At 41.2% G+C, this 27,599-nt stretch overlaps 1 protein-coding gene and 1 non-coding gene across 19 annotated transcripts in view; both read right to left on the bottom strand.

The window, feature by feature from the left end:
* GARIN2 (golgi associated RAB2 interactor family member 2) overlaps positions 1-27,599 on the bottom strand; it is a 50,207-nt gene that overhangs the window by 12,469 nt on the left and 10,139 nt on the right. For 6 of the 18 annotated variants that reach the window (XR_008620904.1, XM_055097712.1, XM_055097713.1 and 3 more), the window contains exons 2-6: positions 22,541-22,627; positions 21,578-21,762; positions 16,606-16,805; positions 14,812-15,364; positions 11,435-11,682 (exon numbers count right to left, since the gene is read on the bottom strand). Coding sequence is in view for 17 of the 18 variants with exons in the window: in XM_055097712.1 (XP_054953687.1) it covers positions 11,435-11,682; positions 14,812-15,364; positions 16,606-16,805; positions 21,578-21,736 (1,160 nt within the window). In the remaining variant the exon portion in view is untranslated. Of the gene's footprint in view, positions 1-11,434; positions 11,683-14,811; positions 15,365-16,605; positions 16,806-20,767; positions 21,763-22,540; positions 26,340-27,599 lie in introns of those variants that run through there. The other 12 variants (XM_055097714.1, XM_055097711.1, XM_034937146.3 and 9 more) reach the window with 6 other exon arrangements.
* Positions 19,339-20,840, bottom strand: LOC100970151 (splicing factor 3B subunit 4). The gene has a single exon (XR_004666051.2). It is a non-coding gene; the product is annotated as a splicing factor 3B subunit 4 (transcript).

Raw genomic sequence — 27,599 nt, 5'->3', positions numbered from 1 at the left:
GTAATTATGTTCCTGATGCAAATAGGCAATAAAAAGAAATCCATGCTTTATTAAATTGGGCTTAAGAGGATTACTTATAACCAAAATTTGTTTTGTTTTGTTTTTCTTCATCTATTTATTTCTCTCCAGTAGAGTCAGCTGATAAATGGCGTAGGGAGCTGAGAAGGGAGGGCTGAGACCTTGAAGAATTTGAGATTTGTTAATTCTCAAGATCTTTTATACCTTTAAAATTCTATGATTTTTGCTATTTCTTTAGGGATTCTTTTTTTATCATTTCTAATAATGATCATAATAGTGAGACTAATGAAACAGTACCTGCTGAGCCTTTTTCATCCTAACAAAGTTATTCTTATAATTTTTAATGTTTCAAAAAGCTATTAAGGGGTAGTGTAGAAAAATTCTCAGGGAGTGATGTCAGCAAGATGGCTGACTAGAGACACCTGTCATTCATCCTTCTCCCACAAGAAAGGACCAAAGCAATGAATAAACTGCTAAGATGTGACTGGGGTGTCAAAGGAAGGTCACTGGAGGGCAGCTGGGGAGCAGAGACATGTCTGTGGTGATGGAACGTCCAGGAGGGTAGTGTGGAGGCACCTATATCACCCATGTGGACTAGATCTGCCCAGAGTCAGGAGAGACCTCCCATTGCAGGGAAAACGTAAGCAGAAGAGCCCCACCAGCCCCCATTGCTACCAAAAACACCTACAGTCCTTACAACAGGAGAATCCCACAGTCCTCACAAGCCCTGAGCCTAGTTTTGGGAGTTGCTAGGAATTCACACAGCTGCATTGCCCCAGGTTAAGAGCACAAGGTATGCACTTCCTACTCCCCAATCACCACCTGTGAGCCAAACTGCTGCTTGAGACCAGAGCCACCTCTGGAGAGTAACCTGCTCTGGGGGGCCACTGGCCACCGCATCTCTCCAGCCCTAGGGCTCCATCTCCATTCCACCAAGCCCACACTGGTGGCTGAACACGACAACACCACCTGTGCAGAACCTGGGCTAGGATCTGCTGTGGCTTTGGCTTTACATAGCAGGGAAACCAACCCTCACTGCTGCACTTCTAGCCAGAGGGAGAGTACGACAGTCTTATCCATGGAAAACCCACCCTTGAGTCAGACAAACTGCTGCATACACACCCTCAAGTGAGAGAGACCCCTGAACCTCTAAACAGCTTGATATACCCTTGGGCAAGCAGAATGGCTATGTGCTGTGCTTAGGGCACAAAGAAACTGTTTCGCAGTGCCTCCATCCCCTACAGATATGTTTCTGGCCTGCCCAATGACCCTGCACCCAAAATCAGGGTCTAAGACATAGTCCTGCAGGTTGCTCCTGACAGGCATGCCCCCAGGCCAGCCAAACAGGCAAGAACCCATATCCTGGACCAGAGAAACAGTCCCATAAGCCACCCAGGTTGACATGCCCCAGGCTGCCAAGCAGCCCTGTATCCACATATCAGGCCTCAGAAACAGCCCACAGGCTGTCCCCAGTGAGCACGTCCCTGAGTCAGCCAAGCAGAGTTGCACTTGTGTTCCAGATTTGAGAAACGGCTCTGTGGGCCACCCGCCCAGTAAACATGCCCCCAGATCACCCACACCCAAGCAGCTGTGCACCCACATCCCTGGTGCATAGCTCTGAGAAACACCAGGCCTGAGAAACAGCTCTGTAGGCTGCTACTCATAGACAACAACTGTGTGATCATGCTTCTGGCCACAGTAACAGCCCCATGGCCCCAAACCCAGCAAGCCAGACCTCAGGTTGGCCAACCCACTGTGTGTATGTGCCTGTCTGTCCTTGACCTGAGAAACAGCCTGGTGAGCCTACCCCTGGCAAAGCTGCACCACTGATGCCACAAACTCTCTAAGCCTAGGCCACTGAGAAACTTGCAAACACTAAAGAAACTACATGGAGACTACACTATTGCATCCACTTAGAACCAAAGCCAATGCAACCCACTGAACTGACATCCCAAGACCCATTCATATAAATAAGTCTTTCCCTGTGACACTACTCCATAAAATTGGAGGAGGCATTTTTTCCATTAGATGCACAGAACTCAACATAGGACCACAGGATACATGACACTTCCAAAGGAAAACAATAATTCTCCAGTAACAAACATCAATAATAAGAAAATATAGAAAATGTCAGAAAAAGAATTTAAAATAATAATCTTAAGAAAACTCTTAAGATTAAAATCTTTTACAGATAAACCAAAACTAAGGAAATTCATCATCACTAGATTGGCCTTACAAAAAATGCTCAAGGGACTTATATATAGAAATGAAAAGATGATAGCCACCATCATGCAAACATGCAAAACTATAAAACTCACTGGTAGAGCTGATACACAAAGGAGAAAGAGAAAGCAATAAAACCTTATCACTACAGAAAATCACTCAACTGCAAAAATAAACAATAAGAGAAGTAAGGAGCAAATGATATACAAAACAACCAGAAAACATGTAACAAAATGACATGAGTAAGTCTTTACCTATCACTAATAACCTTAAATGTAAATAGATTAAAATTCCCTGCTTAAAAGATATAGACTGGCTGAATGGATTTTTTAAAAAATGACCCAACTATATGCTGCTTACATGAAACTTACTTCACCTGTAAAGATGCATATAGACTGAAAGTGAAGAAATGAAACAAGATATTCGATGCAAATGGAAACCAAAGTCAAGCAAGAGTAGCCATATTTATATCAGATAAAACAGAATTTATGTCAGAAACTGTAAAAAAAAAGATGAAGAAAGTCATTCTATAGTTATAAACGGATCAATTTAACGTGAAGATATAACAATTGTAAATATACATGAACACTGGAGCACCCAGATTTATAAAGCAAATATTAGATCTAAAGGCAAATAGAGATCCCAATACAATAATAGCTGGGGACTTCAACACCCACTCTTAGCCTTGGACAAATCATCTAGACAGAAAATCATCAAAGAAACATGGAATTTAAACTGCATCACAGACCAAATGACTTAACAGACATTTATAGAACATTTCATCCAACAGCTGCACAGTACACATTCTTTTCATCAGCATGTGGAATATTCTCCGGGATTGACTATGTGTTAGGACACAAAACAAATGTCAAAAAGTTTATCCAAAATTTTAAAAAATCAAAATCTTATCAAGTATTTTATCTGACCACAATGGAATAAAACTAGAAATCAATAACAACAGGAACATTCAAAAGTATACAATACATAAAAATTAAACAACATGCTCCTAAATGACCAGTGGGTGAAGGAAGAAATGAAGGATGCTATTTAAAAATTTACTGATACAAATGGAAATAGAAATACAATATACCAACACTTATGGGGGCACAGCAAAAGCAGTATTAAGAGTCAAGTTTATAGTGATAAATACCTACATCAAAAAACTAGAAAGATGTCAAATAAATAACCTAATGATGCACCTTGAGGAACTAGAAAAGCATGAATAATCCAAACTCAAAATTAGTAGAAGGAAAGAAATAATAAAAGAGCAGAAATAAATGAAATGGAGACTGAAAAAAAAAAAACCCAAAATATTAACAAAACGTGATTAACTCATTCTATGAGGCCAGCATTGCCCTGATACCAAAACCAGACAAGGACATGACAAAAAAAGAAGACTACAGGTTAGTATCCCAGATGAATATAGATGACAAAATCCTCAAGAAAACAAAATCCACAGAACTGTACAACACAAGGAGTAAATCTTAATGTAATGTAAACTATGGACTATAGTTAATAACAGTGTATTAATATGTGTTCATTGACCATAACAAATGTACCACATGTAAGATGTTAATAGAAGATACCATGGGGGATTGGTAGGAGGACACAGTGGGATGCGTGTGTGGAACTCTATGCACTATTTGCTCAGTTATTTTGTAAATCTAAAACTGCACGCAAAAAATAAAGTTTATTAATTATTTTTCATCAAATTTTTAAAAGGCATTAACAGCGAATCTAATGGTTTAGGGCATTTGTTTTGGGCAAGGAAAGAAGTAGCTGAAATGATTCAGTTAACTTTGTGAGATTTTGATTTGTGGTATGATTTTGAAGTGTTAGACAAGGGTTGGCGGCACTGGATTTGAGACATAAGAATGAAATAAAACATAAGGAAGACATCAGAGTGACCAGACCTGATCAATGATTATTTAGGACAAATTGCTAAGTTGGATGGATTCATTTAATCTTGTTTTTTAAAAATAAATCTTATGCTTTTCTAATAAAGTCACACTCATGTATTGTAGTGAAAGGTATGTTTTCCACTGAGTAGCACCTGCCTCTATCCTTCTGCATCTTATATTCCCGTATCCCTTTCCTATTTCTGACTATTGGTTTCTGTTTTTCTCTTCCTACTTTACTCTCACTCTCTCCTGTTGTTGTTGTTGTTTTTTAATCTTTGTACTTTCTCTTCTAACACATCAGACTTACAAGTTGCCCTTCTGTCATTGTTTACTTACACTGAAATAGCTCAGTGGTTATCATAAAAAAAAAAACAATAGATCAGTGTTCTGGGGAGAAATTTATTTCAGTGACTTCTGTGCCTTCGGTGAAAGTAGGAAAATGTCTGTGGGTGATAACAGCAATTCCCACATTGAACCATTTTTTATCTTTTTGAGCTCCTAGTCCTGGAAGAAAGCTCCCTAGAAGATTCCTGGTGAGCCTATAGTTCTTTCCACAGCTATAAAAGCAGAATCCTTATTTTGACTGTAGGGCTTCAGGAGAAGCCATTATGAGAGGGGAATCCTTGCTTGATAGATATGACTGGCTTCTCCTAAGGAAATGGTTCCCAAATCTGAGTGTGCATTAGAATCACTTGGAACCCCATTGTCTCAGCCCAAAATCTCCTTAAGCTGATAAGCAACTTCAGCAAAGTCTCAGGATACAAAATCAATGTACAAAAATCACAAGCATTCTTATACACCAATAACAGACAAACAGAGAGGCAAATCATGAGTGAACTCCCATTCACAATTGCTTCAAAGGGAATAAAATACCTAGGAATCCAACTTACAAGGGACGTGAAGGACCTCTTCAAGGAGAACTACAAACCACTGCTCAATGAAATAAAAGAGGATACAAATAAATGGAAGAACATTCCATGCTCATGGATAGGAAGAATAAATATCGTGAAAATGGCCATACTGCCCAAGGTAATTTATAGATTCAATGCCATCCCCATCAAGCTACCAATGACTTTCTTCACAGAATTGGAAAAAACTACTTTAAAGTTCATATGGAACCAAAAAAGAGCCCGCATCGCCAAGTCAATCCTAAGCCAAAAGAACAAAGCTGGAGGCATCACGCTACCTGACTTCAAACTATACTACAAGGCTACAGTAACCAAAATAGCATGGTACTGGTACCAAAATAGAGATATAGATCAATGGAACAGAACAGAGCCCTCAGAAATAATGCCGCACGTCTACAACTATCTGATCTTTGACAAACCTGAGAAAAACAAGCAATGGGGAAAGGATTCCCTATTTAATAAATGGTGCTGGGAAAACTGGCTAGCCATATGGAGAAAGCTGAAACTGGATCCCTTCCTTACACCTTATACAAAAATTAATTCAAGATGGATTAAAGACTTAAACGTTAGACCTAAAATCATAAAAACCCTAGAAGAAAACCTAGGCAATACCATTCAGGACATAGGCATGGGCAAGGACTTCATGTCTAAACCACCAAAAGCAATGGCAACAAAACCCAAAATTGACAAATGAGATCTAATTAAACTAAAGAGCTTCTGCACAGCCAAAGAAACTAACATCAGAGTGAACAGCCAACCTATAAAATGGGAGAAAATTTTCACAACCTACTCATCTGACAAAGGGCTAATATCCAGAATCTACAATGAACTCAAACAAATTTACAAGAAAAAAACAAACAACCCCATCAAAAAGTGGGTGAAGGACATGAACAGATACTTCTCAAAAGAAGACATTTATGCAACCAAAAAACACATGAAAAAATGCTCACCATCACTGGCCATCAGAGAAATGCAAATCAAAACCACAATGAGATACCATCTCACACCAGTTAGAATGGCAATCATTAAAAAGTCAGGAAACAACAGGTGCTGGAGAGGATGTGGAGAAATAGGAACACTTTTACACTATTGGTGGGACTATAAACTAGTTCAACCCTTGTGGAAGTCAGTGTGGCAATTCCTCAGGGATCTAGAACTAGAAATACCATTTGACCCAGCCATCCCATTACTGGGTATATACCCAAAGGACTATAAATCATGCTGCTATAAAGACACATGCACACATATGTTTATTGTGGCACTATTCACAATAGCAAAGACTTGGAACCAAGCCAAATGTCCAACAATGATAGACTGGATTAAGAAAATGTGGCACATATACACCATGGAATACTATGCAGCCATAAAAAATGATGAGTTCATGTCCTTTGTAGGGACATGGATGAAACTGGAAATCATCATTCTCAGTAAACTATCGCAAGAACAAAAAACCAAACACCGCATATTCTCACTCATAGGTGGGAATTGAACAATGAGAACACATGGACACAGGAAGGGGAACATCACACTCCGGGGACTGTTGTGGGGTTGGGGGAGGAGGGAGGGATAGCCTTAGGAGATATACCTAATGCTAAATGACGAGTTAATGGGTGCAGCACACCAGCATGGCACATGTATACATATGTAACTAACCTGCACATTGTGCACATGTACCCTAAAACTTAAAGTATAATAATAATAAAATAAAATAAAATAAATTAAAAAAAAATTCTACATGCAGAACAGCTATCTGAGAAGTAAAAAAAAAACAAAAAAAAAAAAACACCACAGAATTCTATGCCCCATCCCCAAGCTTATGATTCAGTAAGATGGGGTGAGGCCTAAGCATTTACGTCTTTAACCAGTTCCCAGGTGATGCTGCTGGTCCAGCATCCTCATTTTGAGAACAACTCATATAGAAACCTTATATAGCTAACGATGCTTTGCTTGAGCAGCCAAGAACCAACACTTTTAATGTCTTGGCACTTGTATCTAGAGGCTCTGGGATTGTGAAAAATGCAGTGCTCAAGCAGCTAAAGCAAACTACTCTGATTTCAAGGTTTGTGGCTCTCCCAAGGATCACCCATATTCCTTTGTTTCCCTTGGCCTATACTTTGTTAGGAAAGAAGACTTTTTAGAAAAACCAGCTTTGAGTAGTTAATCCTCAGTTGAATAAGATATTTTTGTGTATACATTTATTTGTATGTATGTGTAAATATATATAATATATATATATATATATATTTTTTCAACAGGGTCTTGCTCTGTCACCCAGGCTGGAGTGCAGTGGCTCTATCATGGCTCACTCCAGCCTCAACCCCCCAGGATTAGGTGATCCTTCCACTTCAGCCTCCCTAATAACTGGGACTACAGGCACATGCCACCATGCTCTGCAAAATTTTTGTATTTTGTTTGTAGAGACAGGGTTTTGCGATGTTGCCCAGGCTGGTCTCGAACTCCTTGGCTTGAGCGATCTGCCCATGGGATTACAGGTGTGAGACACTGCGCCTGGCCCTAAGATACATTTTTTGTCAGAGGAGCCATTTTAAAGAAGATACATTTTTTTCTTTAATCTACACTGTTAAAAATGAATTATTAGTGACAATAATGATCATTTACTGAGCAACTAATATGTCCAAAGTCCTCTGTGTACTTTCATCACTATGCTTCTCAGAACCTTACAATGTACCTAGTGTGTTTACTGTTTTCATTTCATTATACTCTTTCAAGGAATTCCCTAGAGCACACCTATATTTGACTTTAGCATGCATTCTATTATTCATTTTAGCAGATCTTCACAGTGGTTAAGATTACATTATAAGAAACATGAAAAGGTCTCCTGGCAGAAGAACGCTTAAAGTCTATCCAGGACAAATGATTTAATGTTCGTTTTTGAGAAGTTTTGCAGGGACAGACTTCACAATGTACAGAACCTACAGAAACTGGTTCTGTTGTTTATCAATATATAATAAATGATAAGTATTTATTTATTTAAGAGTCAGTGTCTTGCTCCATCACCCGGGCTGGAGTGCAATGGCTTGATCATGCTCACCAAAACTTCAAACTCTTAGGCTCAAGTGACCCTCCCACTTTTGTTTTGGTGGCAGGGTTTTGTTAAGTTGCCCAGGATGGTACTCCCACTGTAGCTTCCACAGTTGATGGGATTACAGGCGTGTGAGCCACTTTGCCCAGGTTATTTTTTAAATTCATTGCTATATTACCTAATAATAAAATTTTCCTGTGTTAAAATAATTTTTACTTTAAATCTACTTTTTAAATGTAGCTTTCTGTGAACTTCCTCATACATTCGAATATGGTCATTGTCACCTATTAACATTCTCCTATCACCTCAATTTTTTTTTACTACATTAAAAATATTTAATCAGTTTTGTGCTCTTTTCCCCAGTTCTCCTCTAGGTTCAGTTTATTGGGTAGTATAGTGGAAAGATTACTTCAGACATCCTGTGTGGTACAGAACCATGTTTGTACTGTATTCAATGTGAGTCAAATCTACATTAGGTTTTTTTTGTTCAGTTTGCTTGAACCTATCTTCCTCTCTCTTTCCTTCCTTCCTCCCACCTATATTTTATCTATATCTATACCTAGATGTATTTTGAACAGTTACCATGTGCCTGGTATTGTGAGGGTTTTAATAACAGCTATTTAATCCTTATAGCAATTCTACATGGTAGATAGTATCCCCATGTTACAAATGAGGAAACAGACCTGAAGAAGTTAAGTAACTTGCCCAAGATCATAGAGCTAATGAGATAGAGAAGCCAGGATTTGAACCCAGAGATCTGACTGCAAAGCTTATTCTCTGTTTTTGTTTGTTTTTTGAGGCAGGGTGTCACTCCGTCACCCAGGCTGGAGTGCAGTGGTGCGATCTCAGCTCACTGCAACCTCCACCTCCCAGGTTCAGGCGATCCACCTTAGCCTCCTGAGTAGCTGGGACTACAGACACATGCTACCACATCTAACTAATTTTTGTAGAGACAGGGTTTCACCATGTGGCCCAGGCTGGTCTCGAACTCCTGGACTCAAGCTATCTGCATCCCTCGGCCTCCCTAAGTGCTGGGATTACAGGTCTGAGCCATCATGACCTGTGGCAAAGTTCATTCTCTATTGGCTGTGTTAAACTGTCTCCCAATGAATGCATCCTAGATTCAATTTACTTTTAAAATTATATGTGTAATCAATTATATAATGTAAGTTTAATAGAAACATCTATCAATAGCTACAACAAATATTTATTCCTTTTATCATTAACTATGCCCAAACTGTGGTTTCTTCCCAGACTATAGAAATAAAATACCATTGTATTTACATTTTTTGGAATTTTGCTTTTCCAGCTTATAATTCCTTATTACTAACGTAGCTCTTTTCTTTTTTCTTTCTTCTTCTTCTTTTTTTTAAATAGAGACAGGGTCTCCCTATGTTGCCCAGGTGGGTTTCAAACTCCTGGGCTCAAGCAGTCCTCCTGCCTCAGCCTCCCGAAGTGCTGGGATTATAGGCAGGAGCCACCATGCCAGCCATAGCTCTTTTCATTGAAATTCTGCCCATGGCTTTTTCTAATGGGGTTCTGTTGTTTCACGAAATCGACATACTATTTCCTGGTTAGCCATTTTCCCAGCTGTGAGCATTTGGATTACTTACAGGTTTTCCATATGAAACGCTACATTCAAATAAGTTATTTCCCCCTTTGAATGATTTCTTTGACATGTTACCATAAGTAAAGGAATACAAACATTTGGGGTGTGAATTGAATTGACAACCATTTACAGTGACACTAAGAGTGTTGTTGACACCTAATGAAAGGCTAACTGGTAATTGCTTAACTTGTATTTCTTTAATTATTAGTGAGATTGATTCCTTCTCAAGTAGTTGTCTTCTGGAGTAAATTTTCTATTTATGTCCTTAAACCATTTGTTAATTGGATCCCTTACAAATTCCTACCAACTACTTATATATAAAGGTAATCTATTATACTTTTTTGTTTCTTTTTTTTTTTTTTTCCAAGATGGAGTCTTGCTCTGTCACCCAGGCTGGAGTTTAATGGCACGATCTCGGCTCACTGCAACCTCAGTCTCCCGGGTTCAGGCAATTCTCCTGCCTCAGCCTCCCGAGTAGCTGGGATTACAGGCGCCTGCCACCACACCCGGCTAATTTTTGTATTTTTAGTAGAGACGGGGTTTCACCATGTTGGCCAGGCTAGTCTCGAACTCCTGACCTCATGATCCGCCCGCCTCAGCCTCCCAAAGTGCTGGGACTACAGGCATGAGCCACCGCACCCGGCCTATTATGCTTTTCCCCCTACTCTGTTGTCATACATATATGAGTGTACTTATTTTTTTTAAATGATTTATTTGGCAGAGATTTGTAATTGTTATGCAATCAATCAACTTGGAACTCTATTCCCCCAGAGGTTCACACTTGCTCAGGTCTCTGCTCAAATGGCCTTGACCACCTGTATAAAATATCTCTCCACCCTCTTCTAATCACTCTCACTCTCTATTCTCTCTCTCTCTTTTTATTTTCATCACAGCACATTCCAGCTGGCATAATATATTGTATTGGTTTATTATCTGTGTCCCCCACTAGAATAAAACACTCCATGAGATATGGACTTGATCATTTTTGCTGCTGTATCTCCAGTGCCTAGTGCATAGGAAGTGCTCATAAATATTTTTGAGTGAATCACGTAAACTCTGCCATTGAAAATTACTTTTATTGTATCAGCGGACAATAAATGATCTTTCCTCTGTAAATGAGGCAATGATATCATTTCATTTTCTTCTGGCTCATTATAGTTTTAAAATAATTTACTCTTTTCCTATCTGAAATTTTTTTATGGTACACCATAAATCTTTGACCAACATTTTCCTAGAATTTTGCTTTTTCCGTGCTTCTTTTTTTTTTCTTTTTTTCTTTTTTTTTGAGACAGAGTTTTACTCTGTCACCCAGGCTGGAATGCAGTAGCGTGATCTTGGCTCACTGCAACCTCTGCCTTCTGGGTTCAAGCAATTCTCCTGCCTCAGCCTCCCGAGTAGCTGGGATTACAGGTGCCCGCCACCGCGCCTGGCTAATTTTTGTAGTTTTTAGTAGAGACAGGGTTTCACCATCTTGGCCAGGCTGGTCTTGACATCAGGTAGACAGCCCAGAATGCCAACTGAGTAACGTGACAAGTTGCCATGAAAATAAAAATTAGCCAAGGTTGAACCAAACGTGGGTCATTCAGAGTTGACTATATCATCATTCAGTTACACTACATCTGTCTGTGAGAATCTTCAGTGGCAGATGCCTGAGTTAAGAGACTAAAGCACATACTTCTTTATTAATATTTCATGTCTTAGAATTCCTTTGGCATGTTCCTGCCTCACATACCTGGATTCTTCAGCCTTGAGAGCTGTGCTCTGAAAATCAGGCATCTTTTCTTCAGAGGTCTTATCCTCCATCTCCTTGGATGTATTTGCCTCACTTTCTGCTGGAGTCAAGGTAGTTTGAAAATATCTTTTACCTTCAAAAGTCAGTGTTATGTTTGAGATGGTGACATGTTTTGAGGATTCTTTCAACTCACTCTTACTTTTTGTATCTTGTAAACACCCAGGCTTCAGAATGTTTTTCAATTTTTCCTTTAAAAATAAAAAGCAGCAGCAAATCAGGTAACAGAAGAGCATCAGGTAATAGGTGTTTGTGGAACAGTATCGAATACAGGCACCATTTCATTCATCGTCACAGCGCCCGTGAGGAGTAGTAAGGAGGGAGTGAGGCTTAGAATGGCACGACCATGGGGAGAGCCCCGGGTGTGTTGGCGGCAGGCTGTGTGGGAGCCAGGGCCTGCGCCACTGCAGCCTGACACATGTTCCCCAGCTCGTGTTGTCACCTCACAGAAGACAGTTGGCATCTAATTACAGTACTTCTCTGTGAATTGTCAGCACAAGAAAAGTTTCCCAGAAATGCCACTGATTCCCCAGTCTGAGTTTGGTCTTAATTAGAGCATCTGATAGGTTACAGGGGCTGGGGGCTCATAATATAAAATAAATTTTTTTTTTTTTTTTGTCAAAAGACTTAGAACCTGTATCTAAAACTTAATACTCTAAAATCCCCCCCTCCTCCTAATTTCCCAATTTCTGTTAATGTATCACCTCTCCTAGCCACTCTCTGATTCGCTCAGAATCACTTAGGGCTCAAGGCAGTTGGTCAGCAGGCCCTAAAGCCAACTTTCTAATGTCCTTCATGTCTGCACCTTCTTCTTTCCACTGCCCCTGCCTAGTCCATTACTTCTTGATATGGTTTGGATGTTTTGTCACTTGAAAATCTCATGTTGAAATGTGACCTCCAATGTTGGAAGTGGGCCTAGTGGGAGGTGTTTAGGTCTCGGGGGCAGATCCCTCATGAATGGCTTGGTGCTGTCCTCACCATAATGAGTGAGTTCTCACTCTAAGTTGATGCGAGATTTGGTTGTTTAAAAGAGCCTGGCACCTCCTTCCTCTCTCCTTTGCTCTCTCTCTGGCCATGTGATGTGCTGGCTCCCCTTCTCTTCCACACGATTGTAAGTTCCCTGAGGCCCTCACCTGAAGCAGATGCCAGCATTGTGCTTCCTTTACCACCTACAGACCCATGAGCCAATTAACCCTCTTTTCTTTATTAATTGCCCAGCCTCAGATATTTCTTTATAGCAATGCAACAATGGCCTAATACACCTCTATTACATTTCCTTAAAAATGATGTAATAATTTTCTTCCTTAAGGATAAAACTTCACTTTTCCCTGACAATGAAAGTCATACATATTTATTATAGCGTATTTGGAAAATCCTATAATGAATAAAGCTAAAGGTAGAATATTTTTGCTTGCCAAGGTGGGTGGATCACTTGAGGCCAGAAGTTTGAGACCAGCTTGGGCAACATGGAGAAACCCCATCTCTACTAAAAATACAAAAATTAACTGGGCGTGTGGTGGGCGCCTGTAATCCCAGCTACTTGGAAAGCTGAGGCATAAGAATCGCTTGAACCTGAGAGGTGGAGGTTGCAGTGAGCCGAGATCTCACCACTGCACTCCAGCCTGGGCAACGGAGTGAGACTGTCTCAAAATAATAATAATAATAATAATAATAATAATAATAATAAAAAATTATTGCTTGTTTGATGCCACTGCCCAGAAACAACTACTTCTATGCACATTTCACTCTGATCTTTCTATTTATTTTATGTCTACTTAGATCATCTTGAAGTTCTGTCTCCTACCTTTTTCACTTAACATTTTATTATAAGCATTTTCTCCTGTCATTAAAAATTGTGTAGAACTATGTGAATTTTTCCTAATTAAAAATTAGGTTTTTTTGTTTGTTTGTTTGTTTTTTGAGACAGGGTCTCACTCTGTTGCCCAGGCTGGAGTGCAATGGCACAATCTTGGCTCACTGCAACCTCCACCTCCCGGTTTCAAACAATTCTCCTGCCTCAGCCTCCCAGGTAGCTGGGATTACAGGCACCCACTACCACACCGGCTAATTTTTATTTTTTAGTAGAGACAGGGTTTTGCCATGTTGGCCAGGCAAACTCCTGACCTCAGGTGATCTGCCCGCCTCGGTCTCCCAAAGTGCTGGGATTACAGACATGAGCCACTGTGCCCATCCCTACCATCTTTCTTTTCTTTTCTTTTGTGTTTTTTGAGACAGGGTGTGACTGTCACGCAGGCTCGAGAGCAGTGGCATGATCTCGGCTCACTGCACCCTCTGCCTCCAAGGGTCAAGTAATCCTCCCACCTCAGCCTCCCTAGTAGCTGGGACTACAGGCATACACCACCATGGCCAGCTAATTTGTGTATTTTTAGTAGAGATGGGGTTTCGCCATGTTTCCCAGGCTGGTCTCGAACTCCCAAGCTCAAGCAATCCACCTGTCTTGGCCTCCCAAAGTGCCGGGATTACAGATGTGAGCCACTGCACCAGCCTTTTTTCTATTGTGGACCTAGAGGAAGTTTTTCAGCAGTAGTCTTCAAACAGATCTCTTTACCTATAATCCATCCTGCCATTAGATTAATCTTTTAAAAACACAGCTCCTTCATTCCCTTACACAGGAGACTTCGGTCACTAACGTTTGCCCAAAGAGTGAAGATCTCACTTTTAAATTTGGCTCTCAAGTTTTTTAAGCAACTTTCCAGTCCTATATTCTACTATTCTCCACATATATTATTCTCTAGCCCAATTGAATGAAACATTTTTGGACGTGACTCTCTGTTTTTCCACTCTCTGGCCTTTTCTAAAGCCACTCACTTTGTTTTGTTTTTTATTATCCTATTTCCATCCTCATGTTTACCCATTGAAATTCCATCCCATCCTTCAAGGTACTGGGTACTGCTATATATTTTTAAACCAGAAATTAACCCTTACATTGTATTAATATCCTTTAGAAGTGGGGAAACTGAGGCTCATGTGGATTCTGTGACTTGGGTGAAGTCACACAAGTAATATGAGCCGCAGGTTGAGAGTCTAACTTGGTTCTGATTCTGATTCCAAAATTCTTTCCATTTCTGATGCTGGGCTAAGATTTATGTTAAGGGTGGTCACTGCCTATTTCAGGAGACATCTTACAACTCCTTTACACCAGGGTTCAGAGATTTAATCTCACTATTAAAATTAGGTTTCTCGGAGTAGGTAGGTTCCATAGCATTTTGATAATCAATGTCAGCTAACCAAGAAGTGTGATCTCGGTAACCCCTCTAGTTCTCGATTATTAAAGCATGAAAGTCTTCAGTGACACATACCTTCTCCTCTTGCTTGGCCCTGATTAAGTCATTGTTTTCAAACACCACTGTGACTCCCGAGCAGTTTGTAATATCAGAGCTGTCTGTGACTTCCGTGGCTTCTCTGACTTCTATGACTTCTGTGACAATTCTTACATCCGGGACCTCTGGGACCTCATTTTCTGGAAGATCTGTGACATCTGTGATGTCGGTGATGTCTGTGAATTCTGAGAAATCTATGCTGTCCCTGACATGTTCAGGGCCTGTACCTGCATACATGTATGGGGTCAGGATGGCTGTGAACGCGGTGACATCCGTCACATCCATGGAGCCTGTGATGTCTGTGCTATTCGTAATTCCTGAGAGACTTGAAACCTCCGACACTTTGGAAACTTTGGCTTTCTCCTGATTCAAGAGGGAGATGAGGGCCACCCATTGAGAAAACAAGGTGTCCTGTTTATATGCAGAGGTGCAGAGCTGTAAGTAGTAGGCTCGACCACTCACCAGCTTTACTTTCAGGCGCATGTTCTCCATGTCATGCACAGAAAGAGTCACAAACTGCAGAGGGAGAAACCTGCAAACAAGCACACGGTAACATCATCTGGAGACCTGATGGGAGGCGTATAAAAAGGCCTTTCTTTTATATATATATATATTTGTTTGTTTTGAGACAAGGTCTCACTCTGTTGCCCACGTTGGAGTGCAGTGGTGATGCAATCATGGCTCACTGCAGCCTCGACTTCCTGTGCCTAAGTGATCCTCCCACCTCATCCTCCTGAGTAGCTGGGACAACAGGTATGTACCACCAACGCCTGGCTAATTTTTGCATTTTTTTGTAGAGACAAGGTTTCACCATGTTGCTCAGGCTGGTCTTGAATGCCTGGGCTCAAGCAATTCACCTGCCTTGGCTTCCCAAAGTACTGGGATTACAGGTGAGAGCCACCATGCCCAGCCTCTTTCTTATATTTTATAGTAGTTTGAAGAGTGAGACTCAAGACACCAGACTTGCCTCCCAGATAGGTCTGGGTAGGGGCTCCTGAGGACCATCTCATCTTAATCATATGCCTAAGGCTCTGATGTATAAAAACGTCTGAATGGGCTGGGTGCAGTGGCTCACGCCTGTAATCCCAGCACTTTGGGAGGCCAAGGCGGGTGGATCACCTGAGGTCAGGAGTTCAATACCAGCCTGACCAATATGGTGAAACTCTGTCTCTACTAAAAATACAAAAATTAGCTGAGCGTGGTGGTGTGTGCCTGTAGTCCCAGATACTCGGGAGGCTGAGACAGGAGAATCGCTTGAACTGGGAGGTGGAGGTTGCAGTGAGCCAAGATCGTGCCATTGCACTCCAGCCTGGGTGACAGTGCAAGACTCCATCTCAAAAACAAAACACGTCAGAATGTCAATTATTTACCATGAGAAAGTGTCCATTTAAATTAATCCTTCAAAGTTGACTTAAAGTTAAGCAATTTGCTCATGATCATAGACCAAGTTAGTGGCTGAGACAGGACCAGAGCTAATTCTGCTGGAAGCTGGGATGCTGTGGAAGAGGAGGCATGTTCTAGAAAGGCAGTTTATTATGAGTCTTCAGTTCCTGTTAATTAGATTTAGTTTTTTAAAAATTAACTGCCTGTTGGATACCCATTGTCATACATGATTTCACCCGTCTTCAAGGATGCTTCTCTTTGTCATTTGCAGCAGGGAGTGCGAGTAACATGCTCCACTGGCGCAATTGTCATCAGTGTTTCCGTTTTCAGATCCACAGGGCTAATGCACATCTTCTGAGAGATCTTTAACCTCTTCTCTTTGTAACTCACCTGGTGAGCACTAGTTTCTCTGCAGGAGGAGATGTCAGGAGACTTTTAAACAGGGTTTCTGTATCTTTTTGGGCACCAGGTGTCAGATGGGCCAGTAGCATCACATTGGGGATCTTGTGGGTGGAGCTGGAAGAACAGATGCCTACGGTCACCCAGTTGGCTCGGTTATGAAGGTAAATGGATTCACCTCTTCTGTTGACCTGAGTGCAGAAAACAGGAAAAGGCGTTATATGATGAAACGTGTGGCTTTGACAACCTTGCTTGCCTGAGAAGTGTAAGAGAGGGTAGGAAATAAAGGAGGAATGAACCATGATATATTTGTTCCTTCACTTGCTCATGCTAATTCTTGGAGATACCGCAGGGAACAGACACGGCCTCTGACCCATGGGGGCCTACCAGGGAAGGCAAACATTAAACAATTTAAGTATGTGACTAATTATTACTATAAGAAGTTTTACCAAGTACAAGTCCAGGATGTTACGGGAGCACATAACAGAGGACTTGACTTAGCTTAGAGTGGGGAGACAGGCAGTGATGTTCTGGTAACAGTTAGGTCTTGGGAGGTACACACATTTACACATAAGTTTAAAGTGTTACTGACATAAAAGACAAGTAGCATACAAATTTACAAATAATATGCAATATTCTTTAGTCTTTAGTTTAAATTCCATAGAGCCAATTAATAAATTCCACAAACTCTTGCCAAACTCTTCTTATATTTATAACCTTAGAAGTATAGACAACAGTAAAATGTAGTAAAAGAATAGGAATGATGAGTTTTGAATATTTATTGCCCTTATTTTAGATATAATGTAAGTTTATAAAATTTAATTTTTAAGAATTTAATTTTTTTTTAGGTGCAGTCTCGTTCTGTTGCCCAGGCTGGAGTGCCATGGGTGATCTCGGCTTACTACAACCTCTGCCTCCCAGGTTCAAATGATTCTCCTGTCTCAGCCTCCCAAGTAGCTGGGATTACAGGCACATGCCACCAAGCCCGGCTAATTTTTGTATTTTTAGGAGAGACGGGGCTTCACCATGTTGGTGGGGCTGGTCTCGAACTCCTGACCTTGGGTGATCCACCCACTTTGGCCTACCAAAGTGCTGGGATTACAGGCGTGAGCCGCTGTGCCTGGCCTATAATTTAATTTTTAATAATGGCTGTGTTTAACAACTGACTTGCAAATTTCCTGAACACGTACCAATCGACCAGTTCTGGCACACCCCTGGATATAGAGTCCTGGAAGTCTCCCCTGAGGAAGAGACCTCTAGCTGATACCTGAACTATGTGGGAGATAAACTGGCTGGGTTGAGAGGAGAGGTTTCCAGGCAGAGGAACAGCATGTATAAAAACCCTGAAGTCCAAGAAACTTGGCCAGTAAAATCTCTGCCACTTGGTAGAAGAAGAGACTGGAGGATGGGCAGACAGGGAAATGAAGGAAGGCAGAGAGGAGCTACACTGTAGTTTCTCAGCTGTATGATAACTGGTTCAATTAAAAAATACATCATTGAAAGAAAGAGGTTGTAGCTCACACTATTGATAACTTACCCAAACTGTGCCCCTCTTCTTCTGGATTAACAGAATCCTGGTTTTGTCCAATATCATGGCTCAGGGATGATGACCCAGCTCAGGGATTAAATCCTGATTAACTTAAATGGGTAGTGGTGGTTCCACTCCACACCCCTTGCCAGTGACTGGTTTCAGCAGTGGCATGTGACCAGCAAGACATACAGGAGGTATCCTCCAACCCTGGAAAACGTTTCTCAGAGCCACCAGGAGACAGAGCCACCAGGATGAGATGAATATCTTCTACTGCTGGCAGCTATCATTGTCCTGTTTGGATGTGATGCCCTGAGGGGAGCTGGCTTGAAGGTGACAGAGCAAAAAGAGAGAATTGGGGTCTTCTACTGGGAGTGAACTGATGCCCTGGGGCTCTTTCACTCTATTTGAGATAATTGCTCTCTTTTAAATTTTTTTAAAAATATTTATTTGTTTGTTTTTAGAGACAAAGTCTTGTCTTATCATCCAGGCTGGAGTGCAGTAGCGCCATCCTAGCTCACTGCAGCCTGGAGCTCCTGGGCTTAAGCAATCCTCCCTCCTCAGCCTCCCAAGTAGCTAGGAATACAGGTGTGCAGCACTGCACCCTGCTAATTTTTAAAAATGTTTTTAGAGATGGGATCTCACTTGTTGCCCAGGTCAGTCTTGAACCTGGCCTCAAGCGATCCTCCTGCCTTGTCCTTTCAAAGTACTGGGATTATAGCCATGAGCCACTGCACCCAGCCTAATTGTTTTTCTTTTTTCATTTAAACCTGTTCAGTCAGGAATCTTGGTAACTTGCTGCCAAAGACATGCTAACCAGGTGGGGTTGTGCATCTTGAAGGATATGAGTTATCAAATTACGATGGGGGCAACGTCTGACCTATAGACTGCTAACTACCCCCAATATTGGACAAGTACTATGTAATTTCATTAGAGTGTGCAAAAGGTAACTAACTTGGAAACGGCACAGGATGAAAGGTGAAAAAATGAAAACATTATTAGTAGGAAAGAAGTATGTATAAGGTAAAGTACATCAAATCATGACTTGTCACATGCGTTCTAGGGACGTCACTAAAACATTAGATGTTTTGGGAGGCTTCACCTCCTGCCTATGGTATACTGGAGGTGGGTAGCTCACACTAGTACTCAAGTATGAGTGCAGAGAACGTGTTAATGGAGGATGAAGTCTCCTTACATTTTTTTTAAACAAGGAGTTTAGTTTTATTTTCTCTGTGCATTTGCAAAATACTCAGGACCAACATAAAAAAGAAATACCTCCTGTGGAAAAAGTTACATTAAAAAGGGGAATGGGGTGGGGGTGCTGAAAGGGATTAGTGCCTTAGCCCCAAGGAGCTACAGCATCTCTGATTGGTCCAAGGTATCGAAAAGATATTGGGAAGATGTAATAGGAGGAAGGAAAATGTGAATTTACTGAGGGAGAGGGCTCCAAAGCGGGCCTCGAGGGGCAACTGGTGGCTGGGGAGTGGGCCTGGTTGGAGGGAGAGGCTGGTAGCCATAGGGTGTGGGTTGTGGAGGGCCAGTGTATCCATGGGGGGCATCAGTGGAGGAAGTCCACGCATACCATGTGGAGGCATAGGACCTGGGTGACCCATGGGAGATCAGAATGGAGGCCCTCGGGGGGGCATGCCCATTGGAGGAGGTCCAGGATAAGGCATTCCAGGTGGTGGTTGGGGTGGTGGCTGTCCCCCAGAGCCTGGGTGTCCAGAATGGGGATGTCCTAAACCATGAGGTCCATGGTGTGCCAGCTGCATCTGAGACATCCCTGGATGGGGCACTCCTCCTGGTGGGAATGGGTGAGCTTGGGAGTGTCCATGACCAGGATGTCCTGCCCCTGGGGTTCCTGCCGATGGGGGGCCATGTCCTGCAGCCCCAGGAGGCGTAGGTGGTGGGGCATGGCTGGGGGTATCCCAGGTGGGAGGGCTCCAGGAGGCAGCACTGGGGGTGGGAAGGAGCCAGGAGGAGGCATGCCTGGTGGAGGAAGCCCAGACCCCAATGATGATACCACAGGATTGGGGGCAGAGGGTGAAGGAGGTGCATCTGCAAACAGCTGATGAGGGCGGTCAGGCTGGGAGAGTGGGTTCTGAGCTGCCAGAAGTCGTCCGGCTGCTAAGCCATGGCGCTCACCCTTGGAGTCCTTCTCGAAGGCATAAGATACGGTGATAGGGTGGTTACAGAGGTACTGCCCATTCATGGCTTCAATTGCTGCAACTGAAGCATCAAATGAAACAAAATTAATAAAGGCATAACCTTTGGAGTTGCCTGTGTCAGGGTCCCACATAATCTTGGGGGTTTGTAAGATGACCCCAAAGGCGCTGAAAGTATCATAAAGCAACTTCTCATCAATCTCAGGGTCCAGGTTCCCATTGAAAATGTTGGCCCCTACATCCAGGTTTTTGTTGTGAGCTGATGCCTTGTTCACCCGTATTGGCTTCCCATAGAGTCTGATCACGTTCATGATCTTAACGGCATAGTCAGCATCATCCTCACTCAAGAATTCACAAAGTCATAGCCTTGGTGCTGGCCAGTGACTCTATCCTTTGGCATGTGGGTGTTGACTACTGGTCCAGCCTGGAGAAACAGTTCCCACAGCAGCGGTTCACTAACCTTCTCATTCAGGCCCCCCACGTACACAGTGGCATCCTGGTTCCGCTTGGAGATCGGTCTGGTAGCCATGGCAAAAGAGCTCCTGCCATCCTCTTCTTGCCTTTTGAGGTGTCTGTTGTCCTCCCTTGTCACCCCTCTGTGAAATCAGCTGAGCAGCTTCTCGAATGTGTTAAGAGTTAGAGGTAATAGCTCAGTGTTTAGTGTTAGACTTTGTTATGGAATTTCTAGGAACTTTAGAGGTATGACCCCTATCATTGAACTCATTTCACCATTTCTTTGTCTGAATATTTTAATGTTGAATGTTTAGAGAAAAGTTAGCATTGCTCCCAAATGCATAGAAATGCAGTTTCATTCATAATGTAGGGACATTCTTATGAGAAGGAAGCTTTTCTCCCTGACACCATCTGACAATTTACCTTCAGAACTAGGAGTTAAGATTCATTGTAATCCCTAGTCATAGATGTTCTTTAGAATGTCTTCTACGCCTAAGAAAGAAGTTATCTGTATGTTTCCCTGTGGCGGGAAATGCCAAAAACGGCTTCATGTAATTTTGGGAAGATTATGATGGAATGGCAATTATGGTAGAGTTAAGACAGAAGTCCTTCACAAGAGTTTTGGGGACATTTGAAGTAAATGTCCTTTAACATTGTAATTATTTCAGGTTTTTTAAAGTTCCCAAACTGTTCTCTTTTGTAGTATCACACATTCCCTTGGCACATTTAAAACAATTCTCCTACCATCCTTTTCAGTTTTCTTTGAGAAAATTACTGAAGTTATTGGAACTTAACTCAGGCCTTGAATATGATTTACCTGGATAAAATTGCTCTCTAACATGGGAGGAGATACAAAAGGGGCATACTCTCCTCCATCCAACATATTTTGAAGATCTCTCGGATCATGGGAGTGTGGGGTGCAGAGAGCATCTTGCTTATTGATCCTCATGGTAGACTTGCTGGTGTTCTTCTTCATTGCACTTGCACATAAACATAAAAAAACTGAGGGAATGGAAACACAATTAGTGGATACAGAGAGAATTTAATATCATAATTAAGTTGCTTCATTTATTTATTAATTCAGCAAATTTTATCAATATCTGTGATATGCTTGGCACTGCACCAGGCACTTGTATTAATACATACATCTAAACAGGACTGATAAGATCTCTGCCCTCATTCAGCTTACACTCTATGGGGAGACAGGTAGTAAGCAAGCCAAAAGAAACGCAGACAAGATGTTGGATGATAGGGACTATCAGGACTTGAAAACAGATACATATAGTAAAAAATGACCAGGGTATAGGGCTGGAGACACCTATTAGGGTAGCAGGAAAGGCTTCTCTAGGAGGTCTCTCAATATATTCCCCCACAGACCATTATTTTCTATCTTCCAAATTGATGGTACCCTCTTCATCATGCAGGATTCTCCAATCCCTTTTTGTAAGCAGGGTATCAAAGCTATACTAAACTGAGAACACTTTTTCCAGACTATTCACCCATAACTGAGGCTTAGCTCTTGGTTGCGCGCTCCTTATGAGACTCTAAGTCGGTGGAAAAATTGCCTTCCACAACACTGGTCCCTGCTGCCAAGGGGACCACTGATATAGGCAGCATCTTCAGTATATTAAGTCTCCAGGAGAGAGAAAGAAGAAAATAAATCTTGGAAAGTAAAGTAAGTAGAAGAAGGAAGAGGGAAAGGAAGGAAAAGAGAAAAGGGCAGGAGAGGATGTGGCCATGCAGCCCACATGGTTTATCTGTAAGAACCATCAAATCTCACCTCAACTCAGGCCGAGCCACAGTCCTCTCTAGGAGATGAAGTTTTTAACTCACTTCAGTTTGAGCTTCCTCCTTTTCATGATGAAATCTTTTGTAAAAGAAACAACAAAAAGAAAATCAAATGTATACAGGCCAGGCACAATGGCTCACACCTATAATCCCAGCACTTTGGGAGGCCAAGATGGGCCGATTACTTGAGCCCAGGAGTTTGAGAACAGCCTGGGCAACATAGCAAGATCTTGTCTCTACAAAAAATACAGAAATTAGCCAGGTGTGGTGGTGCATGCCTATAGTTCCAGCTACTTGGGAGGTTGAGGTGGGAGGATCACCTGAGCCTGGGAGGTTGAGGCTACAGTGAGCTACGATCTTGTCACTGCACTCCAGCCTGGGCAACAGAGCGAGAGCCTGTCTCAAAAAGAAAAAAAAAAGCGCTAATTTGTATACAAAAGAAACTAATTTCAATTCTAAACCTTACTGTTATTTCAAGTGTGAGGTCAAGGCCTCAGAAAGAGTTAGAGTTCTTCTAAGTATACTGGGTAGGTGAAGCGGAGTCCGAGGCTGCTGTCTATGTCTGAGCTGAGCTGTTGTTGATGATCCTCACCGTGGTCTTTTGGTGAGTGGGACCAGAGTCATGAGTCCATAGCTCATAATTGGCCTGAAACTGCCAAACAGTGGAATCCTGAGCTCCTATGGCCAATGAGGATATTTGATAATGTGGCAAAGGAAGCAGTACAGACTGTATTACCTGGGTTGCATTTAATTGCTGTTTAAAGTGTGCTCCTTACGATTACCTGAAAACCTTTTGTTGACATCTTCTAGTAAGATTAAGAAAGCTCCTGGCCAGGTGCAGTAGCTCACGCCTATAATCCCAGCACTTTAAGAGGCCAAGGCGGGCAGATCACCTTAGGTCAGGAGTTCAAGATCAGCCTGGCCTGGCCAACATCGTGAAATCCTGTCTCTACTGAAAATATAAAAATTAGCCTGGCGTGGTGACAGGTGCTTGTAATCCCAGCTATTCGGGAGACTGAGGCAGGAGAATCACTTGAACATGAGAGGTGGAGGTTGCAGTGAGCCAAGACTGTGCCATTGCACTGCAGGCTGGGCGACAAGAGCAAAACTCCAACAAAAAAAAAAAAAAAAAAAAAAAAAAGAAAGAAAAGAAAAAGAAAAGAAAAGAAAAAGAAAGCTCCAGTATGAAACTTGTCAGAGGCTTAGAAGAAGGTCCTAAAGACTAGAGTGGAGCCCTTTAAGAAATGCACAGAGGATGATGGCACAGGAACAACAGCTAGATATTGTGTGGGAAAATTCCCATAAGAAAGCATTATTTAGGAGGCCAAGGTGGGTGGATCACCTGAGGTCAGGAGTTCGAGAACAGCCTGGACAACATGGCGAAACCCCATCTCTACTAAAAAACACAAAAATTAGCCAGGTGTGGTGGCATGCACCTGTAGTCTCAGCTACTTCTAAAGGCCTCTCTAGGAGGTCTCTCAATATAGGCCCACTTGGGAGGCTGAGGCAGGAGAATTGCTTGAACCCGGGAGGCGGAGATGGCAGTGAGCTGAGATCGTGCCACTGCACTCCAGCCTGGGCGACAGAGCAAGACTCTGTCTCAAAACACACACACACACACACACACACACACACACACACACACAACCAAAAAGAAAGCATTAAGTTCTATAATTAGCAGCATGTTTCCTTTCTTAGTGGCACATAAAATAATAATATATCTTATAATTGGTGTATCTTAGATTTGAGGAGATGCAGTAGTCAACTCTTGTTCATACAGAGTTAAGTGAAAGAGTGCACATTTTGGAAAAACAATTCACTCTGAGAAAATGAAAATACTGCATACTGGAGGGTGTGTCTACGGTTCACACTTGCTAATCAGGATATGCCACATGGCTGCTGGGATAGCGAAAGGCCCTTTCCACTGCTGTCATTTAGGAGATCTCCAGAATCCCTTGCATCTGAGAATTCTCCTTCCAGACAGCAAAGAGTGGATGATCTCCCAAGGGAAAAGGTGTAGCTGTGGATTCAGGACACAGAGAGGGAGGAGGAAATGAGAGGAAAGGAAGGAATTCGAGGATATTTGCAGCCACGACTGGGTCTCGCCCCTCGTCCTTTTTGAACAAAGTTGAGGTTAGCTGAGGAGCAGAAAGTGTTAACAGGCTCTTTTATCAACTTTGCTGTGATGTTCTAAATAATTGTTCTGGAATTATTTTTACACTTTTGGATTATGCGTATAGCTGAGAAGTGTGTGCTAAATTTTGCCTAGTTTTGTTGTAACTGTGATTTGAGATACCTGTGCACTACACCCCTCACCCCACCAACATCTCCAATTATCCTAGTTAATTAGTCCAGGCTTGGGCGTGGTGGCTCACACCTGTAATCTTAGCACTTTGAGGCTGAGAGGGGCACGGTGGCTCACGCCTATAATCCCAGCACTTTAAGAGGCCAAGGTGGGCAGATCACCTTAGGTCAGGAGTTCAAGATCAGCCTGGCCAACGTTGTGAAACCCTGACTCTACTGAAAATATAAAAATTAGCCTGGCATGGTGACAGGTGCCTGTAATCCCAGCTACTCGAGAGACTGAGGCAGGAGAATCACTTGAACATGGGAGGTGGATCACCAGGTCAGGAGTTGGAGACCAGCCTGACCAACATGGTGAAACCCCATCTCTACTAAAAATACAATTAACCAGGTGTGGTGGCGCATGCCTGTAATCCCAGCTACTTGGGAGACTGAAGCAGGAGAATCTCTTGAACCTGGGAGGCGGAGGTTGCAGTGAGCCAAGATTGTGCCACTGCACTCTAGCCTGTGTGACAGAGCAAAACTCTGTCTTGGGGGAAAAAATAGTTTAGGCTCTTAAAACAGAGGGATGGTTCTGTGAAGCCATCATTTTGGCCACAGCACACACACACACACACACACACACACACACACACACACACCCCTCATCATCGTATATTTTACCAATGGTAAAGTACATTAACTATTTACTAGGTTCACTGTTTTTTTTTTTTTTCTACAGGGTCTTGCTCTGTCACCCAGGCTGGAGTGCAATGGAGTGATCTTGGCTCACTGCAGCCTTGACTTCCTGAGCTCAAGTGATCCTCCCACCTCAGCCTCCTGAGTAGTTGGGACCACAGGCCTGTGCCATCACACCTGGCTAATTGATGTATTTTTTTGTAGAGACAGGATTTCACCATGTTGCCCAGGCTGGTCTCGAACTCCTGAGCTCAAGCAATCTGCCCACCTCGGCCTCCCAAAGTGCTAGGATTATAGGTGTGAGTCACTGTGCCTAGCCTTAGGTTCACTATGAATATCTGGAGACAGTATTCAAGTTTTGGTATATGTCTTTCCAGTTTTACAAATAGATTTTTCACTTAATTTCTTTCTTTCTGTTTTTTTGTTTGTTTTTTGTTTTGTTTTTTTTTTTTGTTTTTTTTTTGAGACAGAGGGTCTTGCTCTGTCACACAGGCTGGAGTGCAGTGGTGTGATCATTGCTCACTGCAGCCTCAACCTCCCCAGCCCAAGTGATCCTCCCACCTCAGCCTCCTGAATAGTTGGTATTACAGGTACACGCTACCATACCCAGCTAATTTTTTTTTTTTTTTGTAGAAATTGGGTCTTCCTGTGTTGCCCAGGCTGGTCTCAAACTCCTGGGCTCAAGTGATCCACCCGCTTTGGCCTCCCAAAGTGCTGGGATTATAGGCATGAGCCACTGTGCTTGGCCTACTTAATTTCTATATATCTATATCTATATAGATAGATATATTTCTATCTATATATCTATAGATATATATCTATATCTAGATATAGATACCTATATCTATATCTAGATATAGATACCTATATCTATATCTAGATATAGATACCTATATCTATATCTAGATATAGATACCTATATCTATATCTAGATATAGATACCTATATCTATATCTAGATATAGATACCTATATCTATATCTAGATATAGATACCTATATCTATATCTAGATATAGATACCTATATCTATATCTAGATATAGATACCTATATCTATATCTAGATATAGATACCTATATCTATATCTAGATATAGATACCTATATCTATATCTAGATATAGATACCTATATCTATATCTAGATATAGATACCTATATCTATATCTAGATATAGATACCTATATCTATATCTAGATATAGATACCTATATCTATATCTAGATCTATATCTATATCTAGATACCTATATCTATATCTATATCTATATCTAGATATCTATATCTATATATATAGATATAGATCTATATATATAGATCTATATATAGATATATATTTCTATAGATCTATATATAGATATATATTTCTATAGATCTATATATAGATATATATTTCTATAGATCTATATCTATATATATCTAGATATAGATATATATGGATATCTAGATATATAGATATCTATATCTAGATATATAGATATATAGATATCTGTATCTAGATATATAGATATAAATATAGATATATAGATATATATATCTAGATACATCTAGATATATAGATATATTATATCTATATAGATATCGATATAGAGATATATAGATAGATATCGATATAGAGATATATAGATAGATATCGATATAGAGATATATAGATAGATATCGATATAGAGATATATAGATAGATATCGATATAGAGATATATAGAGATATAGATAGATATATGGATATATATAGATATATAGAGATATATCTATATCTAGATATCAATATATATAGATATATAGAGATAGATCTATATCTAGATATCGATATATAGATATATAGAGATATTTATCTAGATATCTATATATACATATATATCTATCTCTATATATCTATATATCAATATATAGATATATATCTAGATATCGATATCTAGATATATATCTATATATCTATATATATCTAGATATCGATATCTAGATATATATCTATATATCTATATATATCTAGATATCGATATCTAGATATATATCTATATATATCTATATCTATATATAGATATATAGATCTGTACATATAGATATCTATATCTAT

The sequence above is a fragment of the Pan paniscus genome, chromosome 15, assembly GCF_029289425.2.
Source record: "Pan paniscus chromosome 15, NHGRI_mPanPan1-v2.0_pri, whole genome shotgun sequence".
Taxonomy (NCBI): Eukaryota; Metazoa; Chordata; class Mammalia; order Primates; family Hominidae; genus Pan; species Pan paniscus.
This window is presented reverse-complemented; position numbering and strand designations above follow the sequence as displayed.